Here is a 17714-nt window from a genome sequence, read left to right as displayed (position 1 = left end):
GTGCAGAACTGTACGCCCACCTTGATGTATAGCGCCGCCCACCGGGCGAAATGTCGTGAAAAGAGTGTGTCCACCAAGGAAAGAGGACCACTGGAGAGGAAGCATGGTGGTCTTTCGCCCAAAAGACAAAACCTCTGTATTTGTTTCGAACTGTGTAACACAGATAGAAAAATGAGGTTAGTTATAACAATATTTGAGTCTAATGTACAGGACCAGCGCTTCATGTAGCCAATGGGAGTCGTTTTACGAGCGGATAAGGCTCGTAATAAATAATTGTGCCAATCACAATATCAGTTTCCAAATAGGGGCGGGACATAATACGGAAATGATACCCACACACGCCAATCAAAACCAGGCACTCCTTTCCATTGGCCGATCGAGAAATGAATGAGGTGGGGCTTGCAGCAACGCTCGCGGTGTTCTGTTGAAATTCCATTGCCGAACATTAGCTAGCTAAAATAACTGGAACTAAGGATATAGCTTCCGAAGTGTGGCCAACGACCAATACCACCCAAATGTGGATTTAATTTGGGAAAAATATGTCAAAATTCTGGAATGGGATTACTCAAGGATTGCTTTGATGTGTACTGCATTTACCTCCGATTTAGCTGTGGCTACCTCTCAAGCTAGCCGAATCGGAACAATCGGCGGATAACTGGCTAACTAACGTTAAACGTAACTAACTTAGCTAGCTAATTCTTTAACGTCAGGACTAGGACGGAGCACGTTTCATCGTTAAAAATACACAAAACGAATGTTACTGTCATGAGTCCAGCCGGGTGCCCCCATGTGAACGGGTTCAAAGTGGATAACTGGAAACAGAATCTACGGGTCATTTACCAATGCTTTGTGTGGAGTGGGTCTGCCGAAACCAGGAAACGCAAGGTAAACATTTTAAACGTTAGTTAGCTAACGTTGGCTACTACTAACTCGCTCAGAACATGTATGCAGACCGCTTCTCGAGAGAACAGTGCCTACAACGTCTCTCTGGCTAGCTGTCGTACATCGTCATTGTTACCAAGCCACACTCGAAGAGGCAACTCGTACAGTGTGTGAAAGACCCTGTTTTTTTCCCGATTCACTGGTGATATATGCTACTGTTTCCCTTGCACGAATAGACCTTGTCCAACGTTAGCTAGGCACACATTTTCAGGCATGTCTTTTTCTCGGCTTGGGCACTTGTAACTTTGCTTACGCGGACTGCTGCAGTTTTAGACAGAATTGACACTGACTGAGGGTTTGTGTGTGAGAGACTGTTCGTTAGCTCAGCTCACTACCTAAACCCCCTGCGTCTCTTGCGTCACAAAATATGAGTGTCAACTCTGCCCATGTGTGCGCGATCCTGTTTAAGCACTCCCAGTTCAAAACTTAAATGTAATGGCAAAATGTAGATTTCCGTCTAAATAGACATACCCAAAAGTAACTGATATTCATGTGTAATTACAAGATTCTGACATGTAATAATAACTTGGTATATTTGGAAAGAGAACATCTGGGAGATTGAGGAAATGATCAGGAGTTACATAGTTCAGTATACACAAGATCAAGCACACAAGTTTTTCTTTTGAGTCATCTTTCATTGACAAGCTATAAGTGATGACTAGACCTGAAAATTCATCCGGTGGCTTCCACAGCATGTGAACAATAGCATAAAAAAATGGGATTGATAGAGCTAACAACTAGACATTTATTTTTTATTTTACTAGGCAAGTCAGTTAAGAGCAAATTCTTATTTTCAATGACGGCCTAGGATCAGTGGGTAGTTAACTGAGCAAATTCTTGTTCAGGGGCAGAACGACAGATTTTGTACCTTGTACCTTGTCAGCTCGGGGATTCGATCTTGCGACATTTCGTTTACTAATCCAATGCTCTAACCTCTTAGCCACGCTGCCACCCCAAATGGGGTATCCTGGGTACATTCAAGTGTCCTTTTAAACACTCCAAAGGGTCCAAATGTGCTAATTGCACAGGATGTGCCTAAAAGTTATTGTTCACTATTAAAACAACATTCTTACCACATCAACCTCTCACAAACATTGTGGTGGTGTCAGGGAACATACAGGGGATATCGAAGTGTTTTTAATTTATTTTTACATTTCCCAACCTAGTCACTCATTTGACATTTTGATTTTGCCATTAAGTCATACATCATGGAAATAGGCTAGATTTGTTCCTACCAGCTTAAAGATTAACTTCATTACCCGCCATGTATCTATAGATCAAACACAGACCAAATCTAAGCGTACCTTGTAAGATGTTTGGTGAAAATATTGTGTAAAATAAACATTTTAACTCTCGGGGCTGGTGATCAATAATGGTAGATCACAGGCAGACACATAAGATATTCTCATGGTCTGTGGAGTCCCTGCAATCGGTGTGTAGCAACGTATTCCGTGTTTATTTTGTTTATGCTTCGCGACGCTAACCAGAATGGGGGTAGCAGCCATCTTGAAATGAGGTCATCGGCTTGGCCTTCCCTTATCAATTTGTATGCCCATATATGGTGGTAAGTCACACCAAAGATTTGAAGGCACCGATCAATAGCCAAGATACTCAGCTGTCCGCAGACACACCGATTTTGCACATAGGGGCTACCGTTATAATACCAGACTGAATTGAATTTTAAAAAACAAATGGGGTTTACATTTTTAAGAGTAACGTCATTGCATTCCCAGCTAGCTACATTGCTGGTCTCTCTGGAAAGTATCTTGTAGTTACATTGAAAATAAGTAAATCATGCCATGCTTCCTGAAGAACATGAACACAGTACTTTGGTTGTCTCATCCAAATGTGCAATACCTCTATATCTACCTTTATGGTACGCCATCAGCGCTCATCAAATAAAATTGTATTTGTCACGTTTCGTAAACAGGTGTAAACTAACTATGAAATGCTTACTTTACTGGCCTTTTTCGACAATGCAGAGAAACATAGAAAAATTGTAACACAAGGAATACATGTAAATTAGTAATGATAACTTGGGTATATACACTGAGTGTACAAAATGTTAGGAAAACCTTCCTAATATTGAGTTGAACCCAATTTTGCCCATAGAACAGCCTCAATTCATTGGGGCATAAACTCTACAAGGTGTTGAAAGCGTTCCCCATGGATGCTGGCCCATTTTGACTCCAATGCTTCCCACAGTTGTCAAGTTGGCTGGATCTCCTTTGGGTGTTGGACTATTATTGATACACACAGGAAACTATTGAGCGTTAAAAACCCAGCTGCATTGCAGTTCCACGTTGCGGTGCACACTAAACCAGTGTGCCTGGCAACTACTACCATACCCTGTTCAAAGGCACTTTTGTCTTCCCCATTCGCCATCTGAATGGCACACACACAATCCATGTCTCAAGGCTTAAACATCCTTCTTTAACCTGTCTCCTCCCCTTCATCTACACTGATTTTAAGTGGATTTAACAAGGGACATCCAATAAGGGATCATAGCTTTCACCTCCATTCACCTAGTCGGTTTGTCATGGAAAGAGCAGGTGTAAGAAATGTTTTGTACACACAGTGTACATGGTGTACCAGTACTGAGTTAATGTGCAGGGGTACAAATTAATTTGGGTAGATATGAACATATTTGTAGGGGTAAAGTGACTAGGCAATAGGATAGATAATAAGCCGTAGCAGCAGTGTATGTGATGAGTCAAATGAGTTGGTGCAAAATGGGATCAATGTAGATAGTCGGGGTAGCTATTTGGTTAATTATTTAGCGGTCTTATGGCTTGTGGGTAGTGTCCTGTTGGTGCATCAGTACCGCAATGGTACAGACAGACACAACATTCGACTGATTATCTTATGTCCGTTTGGACCCGAGTACAGTCTGGGGATATTACTAACTAGCTGTTGTAAAATCAACATGACATGTATTTCCATAGCATGTTAAAGTAACCCATGCTCCCATTGAATACAGACAGTGCTCATTAACGTATTAATTAATCCCAAAAGTGTTCATTGGTGTCAGCTCTCTATGCAGGTCAGTCAAGTTCTTCCACACCAATCTCAACAAACCATTTCTGTATGGACCTCGCTTTGTGCACGGGGGCATTGTCATGTTGAAACAGGAAAGGGCCATCCCCAAACTGTTGCCACAAAGTTGGAAGCACAGAATCATCTAGAATATCATTGTATGCTGTAGTGTTAAGATTTCCCTTCACTCGAACTAAGGGGACTAGCCCGAACCATGAAAAACAGCCCTTGACCATTATTCCTCCTTTAAACTTTACAGTTGGCACTATGCGTTTTCCTGGCACCCGCCAATCCCAGATTAGTCCGTCGGACTGTCAGATGGTGAAGAGTGATTCATCACTCCAGAGAAGGCGTTTCCACTGCTCTAGAGTCCATTGGTGGCGAGCTGTGCATGGTGATCTTAGGCTTATGTGCGGCTGCTCGGCCATGGGAACCCATTTCATGAAACTCCTGACAAACAGTTCTTGTCCAGACGTTGCTTCCAGAGGCAGTTATGAACTCTGTAGGCATAGTTTACAGGCAACATCCACACTGAGTTAAAGGATAGATGATTTTTACACGCTTCAGTACTCTGCGGTCCCATTCTGTGAGCTTGTGTGGCCTTCCACTTCGCAGCTGAGCCATTGTTGCTTCTAGACGTTTCCACTCCACAATAACAGCACTTACAGTTGACGGGGACAGCTCTAGCATGGCAGAAATTTGACGAACTGACTTGTTGGAAAGGTGGCATCCTATGATGGTGGCATGTTGATCGTCACTGAGCTCTTAGTAAGGCAATTCTACTGCCAATGTTTGTCTATGGAGATTGCATGGCTGTGTGCTCGATTTTTATACATCTGTCAGTAACTGGTGTGGCTAAATTAGCCGAATCTATGGGAGTCCACATACTTTAAAAAATATATATTGTGTAACTGCTGTAAATGTAGCTACATTAGAGACTATGCCTGTTGGAGTTTGTGTGGGTGGGCAGTGAAATTTCCATTTGCATATATTTTCAAAGGTTAGGCCGACTTAAACCAACTTATCCCACCCTTGTGTTTTGTCTGAGTTCATCTGTCAAGTTACACTGAGAGGCTGCAGTGACGGTTTCAACGTACAGTGTAGCTTCCTTCTTAATGGTCTCTTATGGGGGCGTTGCTCAGCTTGCTTAACAGCAACACACACACAGTGTATCCAGTAATGGTAAGGTAAAAGGTAACCACCTCACTATCTAAAAACACTATGAGCAGTACTGACTGAGTCCCCATAAGACTGCTGGTTTGTATCAGTAATGCTACATAAAAATCTACCATGGCTCTTGAAAAGGGGCCCATGGATCATAAAGTCATTGATGCTGCATGAAACAGACAGTTCATAAGACAATTCATAACCCCACCCCCACCCACCAACTCTCCATTTCTGCTGGAGCCTCTATATTTGTTTGGCTCCACGCCACCCAATCATATAAGATGTTGAAAGTACTGTCATCGTGCGTTAGGCCCGGCAATCCTAGATTTATTGCATGGATTGGTAATGTGAACCTACCTATTCACTGGGTAGTGGTTAGTTATGGGGAGGGACGGTGACACCTGTGTTCAGCGCTGTCACAGACTAGGCTTGTATTTAATCAGGGCTGGCAGACTGTCTGAGGGGTGTGGAGCAGGGACTACACAAAGATTTATCAGTTCAAACACCCCCCCCCCCCCCCCCCCCCCCCCACACACACACACACACACACACATGCAGTTGCCCTTGCTCCATGGATACCTCAATTAGGATAAATGGAGTGAATGTTGCATGGATGGAGGAGGAGAACTAACAGATCAATCATCTGGGGAGGACCTCCTAATGAGCAGTTGAATTGCTCATCGGTCTTATTTATAAACACCTCGTTTCTGCCCTAAGATGAACAGACCCAAAGAGATGAGGTGACATACCATTGGCAACCATCCAGGTTGTGCTGTACAGCACACTGTAGCAAATTGTTTTGAAACAGAAAATAAAAAGGAGAGTTTCTAATCGGGGAAAATGCAGGTATTACCTCCCTGTATCATTCTATTTCCAACCTGTTCCATGTCTCAACCTAGTCTGTTTTCTCTTTTGATACTGTGCCTACCTCCTAAACCCCACAAAGGCTCCATTTGAAGAAGAAGCAGCACACCGTGTGAAGTCCCCTCAACACCTTGGACCAGCCACTCCTCTTTGCAGATGGGTCTTTGAGTTATCTGATTGTTGAGGAAATCGTAGGGCCTAACAAGCTGTATAGCAGCAGTACATCAATAATTCATGCACATTGTAACCAGCAGCTATTTTTCATGCTCATATATAGGCTACAGCGAGTGTGTTCAGAATACATATGATCTCCAGGCTGCTGGTTGAGATGAGGGGCTCAAGGTTATTTTATAATTTATGTTACCTCTTGAGAGAGACCAGTTCTGGCGACTGCAGGTCATTGTCCACATGCCCAGTCCCTGCTGGGTTTTAGAGAGAGTGTGTGTGTCCTAGTGCAATGGTAGGAGGAGTGGCTTGCACACACAGCCTCACACACACACTGTTGCATATTTATGCTTCTTCATAATTCATGGACACAATGAGGAAGTGGATAGATCTCGTTTCTCATGATAATCAGTCAAATTTACATTTATAAAATGGATTACTAGCTTTTTGAGACTATAAAAAAAACTATGACCAACCACCCATCTTTGGAGTAGTTAGGTCTATTTCCCTGCTTTTGAAAGGCTGCTGGCTACTGTCCTGGGAGACTTTCAGCAATTGTGCTAAGCTCACGATATGCTAACTTAAATCATCTCAAAACTGCACCCAGAGACATAAAAATGGTATCCATGAGTTTCTCTGACTCTGGGTAATTAAACTTCCTGAATCTCAAAATATCACAGTATCCCTTTTAAACATGCTGCAGCGTTCTGACATTTTTTTTTAACTTCAGGACCGTAGGTACATTTCCCAACCAGAAGCCATAGATTACAGGCAACATCCACACTGAGTTAAAGGCTAGAGCTGCCGCTTTCAAGGAGCTGGACACACATCCGGACTCTTATAAGAAATCCCGATACGCCCTCAGACGAACCATCAAACAGGCAAAGCGTCAATACAGGACCAAGATCCAATCCTACTACACCAGCTCTGACTCTCGTCGCATGTGGGAGGGCTTGCAAACTATCTCCGATTTACAAAGGGAAACCCAGCTGCGATCTGTCCAGTGACGCAAGCCTATCAGATGAGCTAAATACCTTCTATGCTAGCTTTGAGTCTATCAACATTGAACCATGCATGAGAGCATCAGCTGTTCTGGACGACTGTGATCACACTCTTCGTAGTCAATGTTAGTAAAACCTTTTAAACAGATTAATATACACGGATTACCAGGACGCGTACTCAGAACATGCACTGACCAGCTGGCAAGTATCTTCACTGACACATTCTACCTCTCCCTGACCATCTGTAATACCTACATGTTTCAAGTAGACCAACATAGTCCCTGTGTCCAAGAACGCCCAGGTAACCAGACTATCGTCCCGTAGCACTCACACCTGTAGCCATGAAATGCTTTGAAAGGCTGGTCATGGCTCATATCAACACCATCATCCCAGACACCCTAGAACCATTCCAATTCGCACACCACCTCAACAGATCCACAGATGATGCAATCTCTATTGCACTCCACACTGCTCTTTTCCATCTGGACAAAAGGAGCACCTGGTGGAAAATCTTGTCAACTTTGAGAAAAAAATATTTATATTGGAGTTGTCTCGATGGTTATGCATATTCATGGCATGAGATTTGTAGCATAGCATCTCTTTCCATTGAATACTGATGGTTGATGTCAACAACCCTCATCGAATATTCAAAAAGGATTACAATAATGAGATGTATCCACCAATCCAAAGAAAGGATAGGCGAGAGCTAGATGTGGGTTTTTTTTGGACAACTCCCCTCCCGTACTTCCTGTTCACCCATGACAGCGTGGCCGTGTTTAAAAATGCGTGGCAGGTTTAAAAATGTATACTTCTGTGTATTGATTTTAAGAAAGCCATTGGTGTTTATGGTTAGGTACAGTCGTCCAAAGATTGTGCTTTTTTCGCAAATGCACTTTTGTTAAATCATCGCCCAGCGTTGCATCGATTATATGCAACGCAGGACACTCTAGATAAACTAGTAATAGCATCAACCATGTGTAGTTATAACTAGTGATTATGATTAATTGATTGTTTTTTATAAGATAAGTTTAATGCTAGCTAGCAACTTACCTTGGCTTCTACTGCATTCACGTAACAGGCAGTCTCCTTGTGGAGTGCAACGAGAGGCAGGTGGTTATAGCGTTGGACTCGTTAACTAAGGTTGCAAGCTTGGGCCCTTAGATTCACAAAAGGTTCCACAGCTGCACCATTGAGAGCATCTTGATTGGCTGCATCATCACTTGGTATGGCGACTGCTTGGTTTCCGACCAGTACATCACTAGGGCTGTGCTCGCTACCATCCAGCACCTCTATACCAGGTGGTGTCAGAGGAAGTCCCTAAAAATTGTAACATACTCCAGCCACCAAGTCAGACTGTTCTCTCTGCTACCGCACGGCAAGCGGTACCGATGCAACAAGTTTGGAACCAACAGGATACTGAACAGCTTTTGCACTAACTCTTTTGACTCATCACATACGCTCCTGTTACTTTTTTATTATCTATCCTGTTGCCTAGTCACTTTATCCCTACTTATATGTACATATCTACCTAAATGACCTTGTACCCCTGCACATGACTAGGTAGGTACTGGTACTGGTTATTGTTTCTCATTGTGTACTTATTATTTGTTGTTTTTCTATTATATCTCCTTTTTTCTCTGCATTGTTGTGAAGGGCCTGAGCATTTCACTGTTAGTCCACACATGTTTATGAAGCGTATGACATTTGATCTATCTGGCACTTCTGAGCTCATTTGCTTTCTATCCCATCATGTCTTGCATTTCACAGTCACGTTCTCATTCTCTCTGTTTTTCAGTCCGAGCATTACAGCAGCATTGTTGATCAGTTCACAGGGGATCTTTCCATCAGCCTGCTGCTCACCTCTCCTTTTGATGTTTGTCTGATTTAGTCGCCACTGTTGCACTTCTGCTGCCTAGCCCCCTTTCACCCTCACCGCACCATGCCTCCTCGCCAGCACAGAGCAGCCCTTCTCTCACTCTGGCCCAGCCAAGCACTGATGTCATCCCAGAAGAAGACCAATCAACATTCTTAGGCCTTGCTCACTCTTGTCCAATTCCACATTGAACAAAATGCATCAGCATGAATGGGTTTGTGCTTGTGTCATTTGTGCATGTGTGTCAGGGTTTCCGTTAAGAAAATGGAGCCAGACAACGTGACGGGAAGATTTTAATTTACCGGCCATTTGTGAAATTTACCGTACCCATATGCATTTGGTGCATAACCCATTAGGTTGTCCACCCACGGTGCTCACAATGACAGAAATCACATTTTAGGTTAGGGGAATAAATCCTAATCTAATGTCCTCCGGATGCAATGTTTTGCACCCTGTCCTACCAATCTCTGCAGAGCGCATCGGAGTATAATCTAATCAAAATCACATTTTATTTGGCACATACACATATATTTAGCAAATGCTTGTGTTCCTAGCTCCAACAGTGCAGTAGTATCTAAGAATTCACAACAATACACATCTAAAAGTAAAATAATGAAATTAAGAAATATAAATATTAGGACGAGCAATGTCCGAGTGGTATTGACTAAAGTACAGTAGAATAGAATACAGTATATACATATGAGATGAGTAAAGCATTATGTACTAGTGAATCCATGCATATGTATTAGAGGTTGACCGATTTTAATTATGGCCAATTTCAAGTTTTCATATCAATCGGTGGGCGCCTATTACATTGCAATCCGCAAGGAGACTGCGTGGCTTGTTGACCACCTTTTACGCGAGTGCAGCACTCTGAAGGACCTTGTGGCTGCAAGGAGCCACGATAAGTTGCTAGCTAGCATTAAACTTTTATTATAAAAAACAATCAATCTTCACATAATCACTAGTTAACTACACATGGTTGATGATATTACTAGGTTAACTAGCTTGCCCTGCGTTGCATATAATCAAAGCGGTGCCTGTTTATTTACCATCGAATCACAGCCTACTTCAACTTTGAAAAGCATATTTGCGGGAAAAAAAGCACAATCGCTGCACAAATGTACCTAACCATGAACATCAATGCCTTTCTTAAAATCAATACAGAAGTATATATTGTTTTAAACCTGCGCATTTAGTTAAAATAAATTCATGTTAGTAGGTAATATTAACTAGCGAAATTGTGTCACTTCTCTTGCGTTCAGTGCAAGCAGAGTAAGGAAATATGCAGCAGTTTGGGCCACCTGGCTCGTTGCGAACTGTTGTGAAGACCATTTCTTCCTGACAAAGACCGTAATTAATTTTCCAGAATAACATTGAAGGTAGTGCAATGTAACAGCAATATTTAGACTCAGGATTGCCACCTGTTCGATAAAATACGTAACGGTTCCGTATTTCACTGAAAGAATAAATGTTTTGGTTTTCGAAATGATAGTTTCTGGATTTGACCTTATTAATGGGGCGGCAGATAGCCTAGTGGTTAGAGCGTTTTACTAGTAACCAACCCCGAGCTGACAAGGTAAAAGTTTGTCGTTCTGCCCCCGAACAAGGCAGTTTGGCCTTGTTCGGGGGCAGAATTTACTTTTAACTGACTCGCCTAGTTAAATGAAGGTGAAAAAAATGTAAATAATAAAATGAACAAAGGCTTGTATTTCTGTGTGTTTAATATAATTAAGTCTATGATAGAGCAGTCTGACTGAGCGGTGGTAGGCAGCAGCAGGCTCGTGAACATTGATTCAAACAGCACTTTACTGCGTTTGCCAGCAGCTCTTAGCAATGCTTGAGTTACAGCGCTGTTAATGACTTCAAGCTAGGCTAGCAATACTAAAGTGCCTATAAGAACATCCAATAGTCAAAGGTGTATATATAGAAATAGTCAACGTGTAGTTTACGTGTCATAATTCCTATAATAACTACAACCTAAAACTTTTTAACTGGGAATATTGAAGACTCATGTTAAAAGGAATGTTAACCAGAGCAAGGAACTTAAACTTTTGCTTTTTTACATGGCACATATTGCACTTTTACTTTCTTCTCCAGCACTGTTTTTGCAGTATTTAAATCAAATTGAACAGGTTTCATTATTTATTTGAGACTAAATTGATTTAAGTTAAAATAAGTGTTTATTGTTCATTTGGTATTGTTGTAATTGTCATTATTACAAATATGTGTATTTTATATTAAAATCGGCAGATTTTAATCAGTATCGGCTTTTTTTGGTCCTCCAATAATTGGTATCAGCGTTGAAAAATCATAATCGGTTGACCTCTACTATGTGTATATAGGTCAGCAACCCACCTGAGTAACTGGCTCGTAGCTGACTAGTGATGGCCATTTAACGGTCTGCTGGCCTTGAGATGGAAGCTGTTTTTCAGTCCCGGTCCCAGCATTGATGCACCTGTACTGACCTCGCCATCTGGATGATGGTGGGGTGAACACGCTGTGGCTCGGGTGGTTTAAGGATCTTTTGGGGCTTCCTGTGACATCGGGTGCTGTAGGTGTCCTGGAGGGCAGGCAGTTTGCCCCCGGTGATGGGTTGGGCAGATCGCATCACCCTCTGGAGAGCCCTGCGGTTGTGGGCAGTGCAGTTTCCATACCAGGCAGTGATGCAGCCTGACAGGATGCTCTCAATTGTGCACCTGTAAAAGTTTGTGAGGGTCTTAGGTGCCAAGCTGAACATTTTCAGCCTCCTGACGTTGAAGAGGGCCTCCTGATGATCGTCACCACACTGTCTGTGTGGGTGGACCATTTCAGTTTGTCAGTGATGTGTACGCTGAGGAACTTTCCATCTTCTCCACTACGGTCCTGTGGATGGCGGCGTGCTCCCTCTGCTGTTTCCTGAAGTCCACGATCAGCTCCTTCGTTTTGTTGAGAGAGAGGTCATTTTCCTGGCACTACACCGCCAGGGCCCTCACCACCTCCCTGTAGGGTGTCTCGTCATTGTTGGTATTCAGGCCTACTTCTGTTGTCGTCTGCAAAGATTGAGTTTTTAGCCACACGGTCATGGGTGAACAGGGAGTACAGGAGGGGGCTGAGCATGCACCCTTGTGTGTTGATGATCAACGAAGTGGATGTGTTGTTTCTTACCTTCACCACCTTGGGGGGGCCCGTCAGGAAGTCCAGGTCCCAGTTGCACAGGGTGGGCTTCTATGGTGTTGAAGGCGATTAGAGGGTACTATGCTGTTGAAGGCTGAGCTATAGTCAATGAACAGCATTCTTACGTAGGTATTCCTCTTGCGATGTCAATTGCATCGTCTGTGGATCTATTGGGTCAGTAAGCAAATTGAAGTGGGTCTGGGATGTAAGGTAGATGGGATATGATCCTTAACCTCTTGATCCTACTTGAGACGCAGACGTCTCAAGTAGGCACCTGGAAATGCAAATGGGCTACGCTAAATGCTAAATGTACTCGTTAAAACTCAAACGTTCATTAAAATACACATGCAGGGTATTGAATTAAAGCTACACTCGTTGTGAATCTAGCCAACAAGTCAGATTTTTAAAATGCTTTTCGGCAAAAGCATGAGAAGCTATTATCTGATAGCATGCAACACCCCAATAAACCTGAAGGGGACGTAAACAAAATAATTAGCTACTTTTGTAACCCAACTTACAGCCAACCTACACAATGTGTTTTGAATTGGCTGTTTAGCTATTAGCGTGTATTATTGTCATGTCCGGTGTACTAAAATAACTTTCCACAGGCACTCGTGTATAATTGCAAATGGCGGACACAGTTGATACGGGTGCACAGTTGATGAAACCAATGCTGCATACTCCGGTTGTAAAACTCAAAATTGTCTAAGATTCAATACTGGCCAAAGTTATAGAAATATTTTAATTGACAAGTAACTCCTATGCTGTCAAGATCGAACACTGAATATTTTAACCTTACAAATAGATAAACATCTTTAGTTAGCTAAATCCCCCACCTTAGCCATTTGATCCCTGATTCATTGAATGAGGAAATTATTTTGGTTGTATTTGTAATGTTGCAGGGTGGCCAACCATCCTCCAGGAGATTTCAGGAGAGCTACTGGGTGTGCAGGCTTTTGCGCCAGCCCTGCTCGAACATGCCACATTGTAAAACATCAGCTGCTTAACAGGACCTTGATAAGCTGACTGCTGTGTTTGAACAGTCTGCCTACAATACTTCACCAAAAATCATGACATGGCCATAGAGGAATTGAGGATCATAAGCTTCTTTAAAAAAATTGCTGTGGATTGTTTCAAAACCACAAGCTCGTAGGCCTATGTCTATTTGGGAAGCCTGTAATTTGGGAAGCGCGTGTGGAGGCCTAGTTTATCATTGAATTGCGGTTGAAGGTGAAAAGCATCTAAAATGTGTCTTGAGTATAATTTCAAATGTTGAGACAGGAAGAGGGGAGGGGGGGGGGGGCGTAGATATATAGGCGCGTTTCTCCAGAATGGCTCAGCTGTCTCCCTCCAGTTCTTGTACATTCATTGTGTGAATGGTTTGCCCTTTTTTTATATTTTTTTTATAAATTCACTGTTGCATACAGTTGAAGTCTGAAGTTTACATACACCATAGCCAAATACATTTAAACTCAGTTTTTCACAATTCCTGACATTTAATCCAAGTAAAAATACCCTATTTTAGGTCAGTTAGGATCACCACTTTATTTTAAGAATGTGAAAGTTCAGAATAATAGTAGAGTGATTTATTTCAGCTTTTATTTATTTCTTCACATTCCCAGTGGGTCAGAAGTTTGCATACACTCAATTAGTATTTGGTAGCATTGCCTTTAAATTGTTTAACTTGGGTCAAACGTTTCGGGTAGCCTTCCACAAAAAGTTGGGATAATTTTGGCCCATTCCTCCTCACCCAGCTGGTGTAACCGAGTCAGGTTTGTAGGCCTCCTTGCTCGCACAAGCTTTTTCAGTTCTGCCCCCAAATTTTCTATGAGATTGAGGTCAGGGCTTTGTGATGGCCACTCCAATACCTTGACTTTGTTGTCCTTAAGCCATTTTGCCACAACTTTGGAAGTGTGTTTGGGGTCATTGTCCATTTGGAAGACCCGTTTGCGACCAAGCTTTAACTTCCTGATGTCTTGAGATGTTGCTTCAATATATCCACATAATTTTCCTGCCTCATGCTGCCATCTTTTTTGTGAAGTGCACCACTCCCTCCTGCAGCAAAGTACACCCACAACATGATGCAGCCACTCCTGTGCTTCACGGTTGTTCTTCGGCTTGCAAGCCTCCCCCACTTTTGTACCCGTTTCCTCCAGCATCTTCACAAGGTCCTTTGCTGTTGTTCTGGGATTGATTTGCACCTTTCACACCAAAGTACGCTCATCTCTAGGAGACAGAATGCGTCTCCTTCCTGAGCGGTATCACAGCTGCGCGGTCCCATGGTGTTTATACTTACGTTTGTACAGATGAACGTGGTACCTTCAGGCATTTGGAAATTGCTCCCAAGGATGAACCAGACTTGTGGAGGTCTACAATTTTTTTTCTGAGGTCTTGGCTGATTTCTTTTGATTTTCCCATGATGTCAAGCAAGGAGGCACTATGTTTGGAAGGCCTTGAAATACATCCATAGGTACACCTCCAATTGACTCAAATGATGTCAATTAGCGTATCAGAAGCTTCTAAAGCCATAACATCATTTTCTGGAATTTTCCAAGCTATTTAAAGGCACTGTCAACTTAGTGTATGTAAACTTCTGTCCCACTGGAATTGTGATACAGTGAGTGAAATAATCTGTTTGTAAACAATTGTTGGAAAAAAAAATTCTTCTCGGGATGTCTCATGGTCTGACAAGCACCGCTCTAGCCCTGCCCTTTACTGTTCTCATTCTCGGAGTGGAAATGCTGTTTGCAGAGTTCACAACCTGCTACATTTGTGAGAAACAAACACGTTTTGGTTCATTTCATAACCATACTTTATGAGATTTATTTTGTCTGGAGTGCTCAATGTGAGCAATAAACAGGTAAACTGATTTCTCTGTCCTGATAATGTTGAAGGGGTGCGCACACATAGAAGTACCTGGCCTGCTGCCTTGAAATGTAGGAGTGTTTTTAACATCCATTGTGAATGATAATATATTAAAGCTATAGTTACTAAAATTAAGCTATTTGAACAATCTCCCATTCGATAATCACCAATCCTCAGTGTGAAAGCCCAATATAAGTTATTGTCCTACTGCTACATTGGCCTATCGGCTATGAGGTCCACACGCTAATTTCTCTAGCGTGTGGATTGCTGCCCTACCAAGCAAAAATGCAGTAACTGCTCATTGCGTGGAACTGAGAATTATTTTTTATTTACATTGGTTTCACAGTAAATTTATGCAGTTACTGTTAACATGACCCCCATTTTCTCCAAAACACAATACAATAGAGGCAGGATACTTGTCAACATGATTAATCATGTACACTGCTCAAAAAATAAAGGGAACACTTAAACAACACAATTTAACTCCAAGTCAATCACACTTCTGTGAAATCAAACTGTCCACTTAGGAAGCAACACTGACTGACAATAAATTTCACATGCTGTTGTGCAAATGGAATAGACAACAGGTGGAAATGTATAGGCAATTAGCAAGACACCCCCAATAAAGGAGTGGTTCTGCAGGTGGTGACCAGACCACTTCTCAGTTCCTATGCTTTCTGGCTGATGTTTTGGTCACTTGAATGCTGGCGGTGCTTTCACTCTAGTGGTAGCATGAGACGGAGTCTACAACCCACACAAGTAGCTCAGGTAGTGCAGCTCATCCAGGATGGCACATCAATGCGAGCTGTGGCAAGAAGGTTTGCTGTGTCTGTCAGCGTAGTGTCCAGAGCATGGAGGCGCTACCAGGAGACAGGCCAGTACATCAGGAGACGTGGAGGAGGCCGTAGGAGGGCAACAACCCAGCAGCAGGACCGCTACCTCCGCCTTTGTGCAAGGAGGAGCAGGAGGAGCACTGCCAGAGCCCTGCAAAATGACCTCCAGCAGGCCACAAATGTGCATGTGTCTGCTCAAACGGTCAGAAACAGACTCCATGAGGGTGGTATGAGGGCCCGACGTCCACAGTTGGGGTTGTGCTTACAGCCCAACACCGTGCAGGATGTTTGGCATTTGCCAGAGAATACCAAGATTGGCAAATTCGCCACTGGCGCCCTGTGCTCTTCACAGATGAAAGCAGGTTCACACTGAGCACATGTGACCGACGTGACAGAGTCTGAAGACGCCGTGGAGAACGTTCTGCTGCCTGCAACATCCTCCAGCATGACCGGTTTGGCGGTGGGTCAGTCATGGTGTGGGGTGGCATTTCTTTGGGGGGCCGCACAGCCCTCCATGTGCTCGCCAGAGGTAACCTGACTGCCATTAGGTACAGAGATGAGATCCTCAGACCCCTTGTGAGACCATATGCTGGTGCAGTTGGCCCTGGGTTCCTCCTAATGCAAGACAATGCTAGACCTCATGTGGCCGGAGTGTGTCAGCAGTTCCTGCAAGAAGAAGGCATTGATGCTATGGACTGGCCCGCCCGTTCCCCAGACCTGAATCCAATTGAGCACATCTGGGACATCATGTCTCGCTCCATCCACCAACGCCACGTTGCACCACAGACTGTCCAGGAGTTGGCGGATGCTTTAGTCCAGGTCTGGGAGGAGATCCCTCAGGAGACCATCCGCCAGCTCATCAGGAGCATGCCCATGCGTTGTAGGGAGGTCATACAGGCACGTGGAGGCCACACACACTACTGAGCCTCATTTTGACTTGTTTTAAGGACATTACATCAAAGTTGGATCAGCCTGTAGTGTGGTTTTCCACTTTAATTTTGAGTGTGACTCCAAATCCAGACCTCCATGGGTTGATAAATTTGATTTCCATTGATAATTGTTGTGTGATTTTGTTGTAAGCACATTCAACTATGTAAAGAAATACATATTTAATAAGAATATTTCATTCATTCAGATCTAGGATGTGTTATTTTAGTGTTCCCTTTATTTTTTTGAGCAGTGTATTTAATCTAGCAAAAATGACTAATTTCTGACCAAATTAGCAGTTACTGACTTTTTGCTTGGTGGGGCAGAATGGATTAGTGTATCAATGTGTCCACATGGCTGGTGGTTTTGCATTAGTTGACTTTAAACTTTTAGATTTTTTTCATTCAGATTTTTATGATTAACCACATGAAATGAAAACAACATTATTATTGAAATGAAACTGTTCCACAAAAATGCACATATAACAATCATAACTCACACGCAGAACAGTTGACATGTTTCAAGCTTCCCTAAACTTGAAACCTAAATAAAATAATTGTCTCCACATTTCCATGGTTGGATTTTGCCTGTAGGCTACTTTGAAATTAGGTAAGACTTGCCTCATAATAAGAATTAAAACAATCAAGACTCAAAAAATTATGTTTTCAAAATGCATACTGCCTCCAGCTCATGTTGTAAAGTTGTGGATGACATAGCCTGTTGCCTGCACTTGACGCAGACGTCTCAAGTAGGCACCTGGAAATGCAAATGCGCTACGCTAAATGTACTTGTTAAAACTCAAACGTTCATTAAAATACACATGCAGGGTATTGAATTAAAGCTACACTCGTTGTGAATCTAGCCAACAAGTCAGATTTTTAAAAT

At 42.8% G+C, this 17714-nt stretch overlaps 1 protein-coding gene across 2 annotated transcripts in view; it reads left to right on the top strand.

Moving 5' to 3' along the window:
• The first annotated feature begins 394 nt into the window (after positions 1-394).
• LOC110498751 (ubiquitin carboxyl-terminal hydrolase 22) overlaps positions 395-17714 on the top strand; it is a 44165-nt gene continuing 26845 nt past the window's right edge. For both annotated transcript variants that reach the window (XM_036955885.1, XM_036955884.1), the window contains exon 1: positions 395-885. In XM_036955885.1, coding sequence (XP_036811780.1) covers positions 766-885 — 120 coding nt within the window. In that variant the 5' untranslated portion in view covers positions 395-765. The remainder of the gene's footprint in view (positions 886-17714) is intronic.

This window comes from Oncorhynchus mykiss, chromosome 20 (assembly GCF_013265735.2).
Source record: "Oncorhynchus mykiss isolate Arlee chromosome 20, USDA_OmykA_1.1, whole genome shotgun sequence".
Taxonomy (NCBI): domain Eukaryota; kingdom Metazoa; phylum Chordata; class Actinopteri; order Salmoniformes; family Salmonidae; genus Oncorhynchus; species Oncorhynchus mykiss.
The sequence above is the reverse complement of the archived record's forward strand: the minus strand, read 5'-3'. Positions and strand labels throughout refer to the sequence as shown.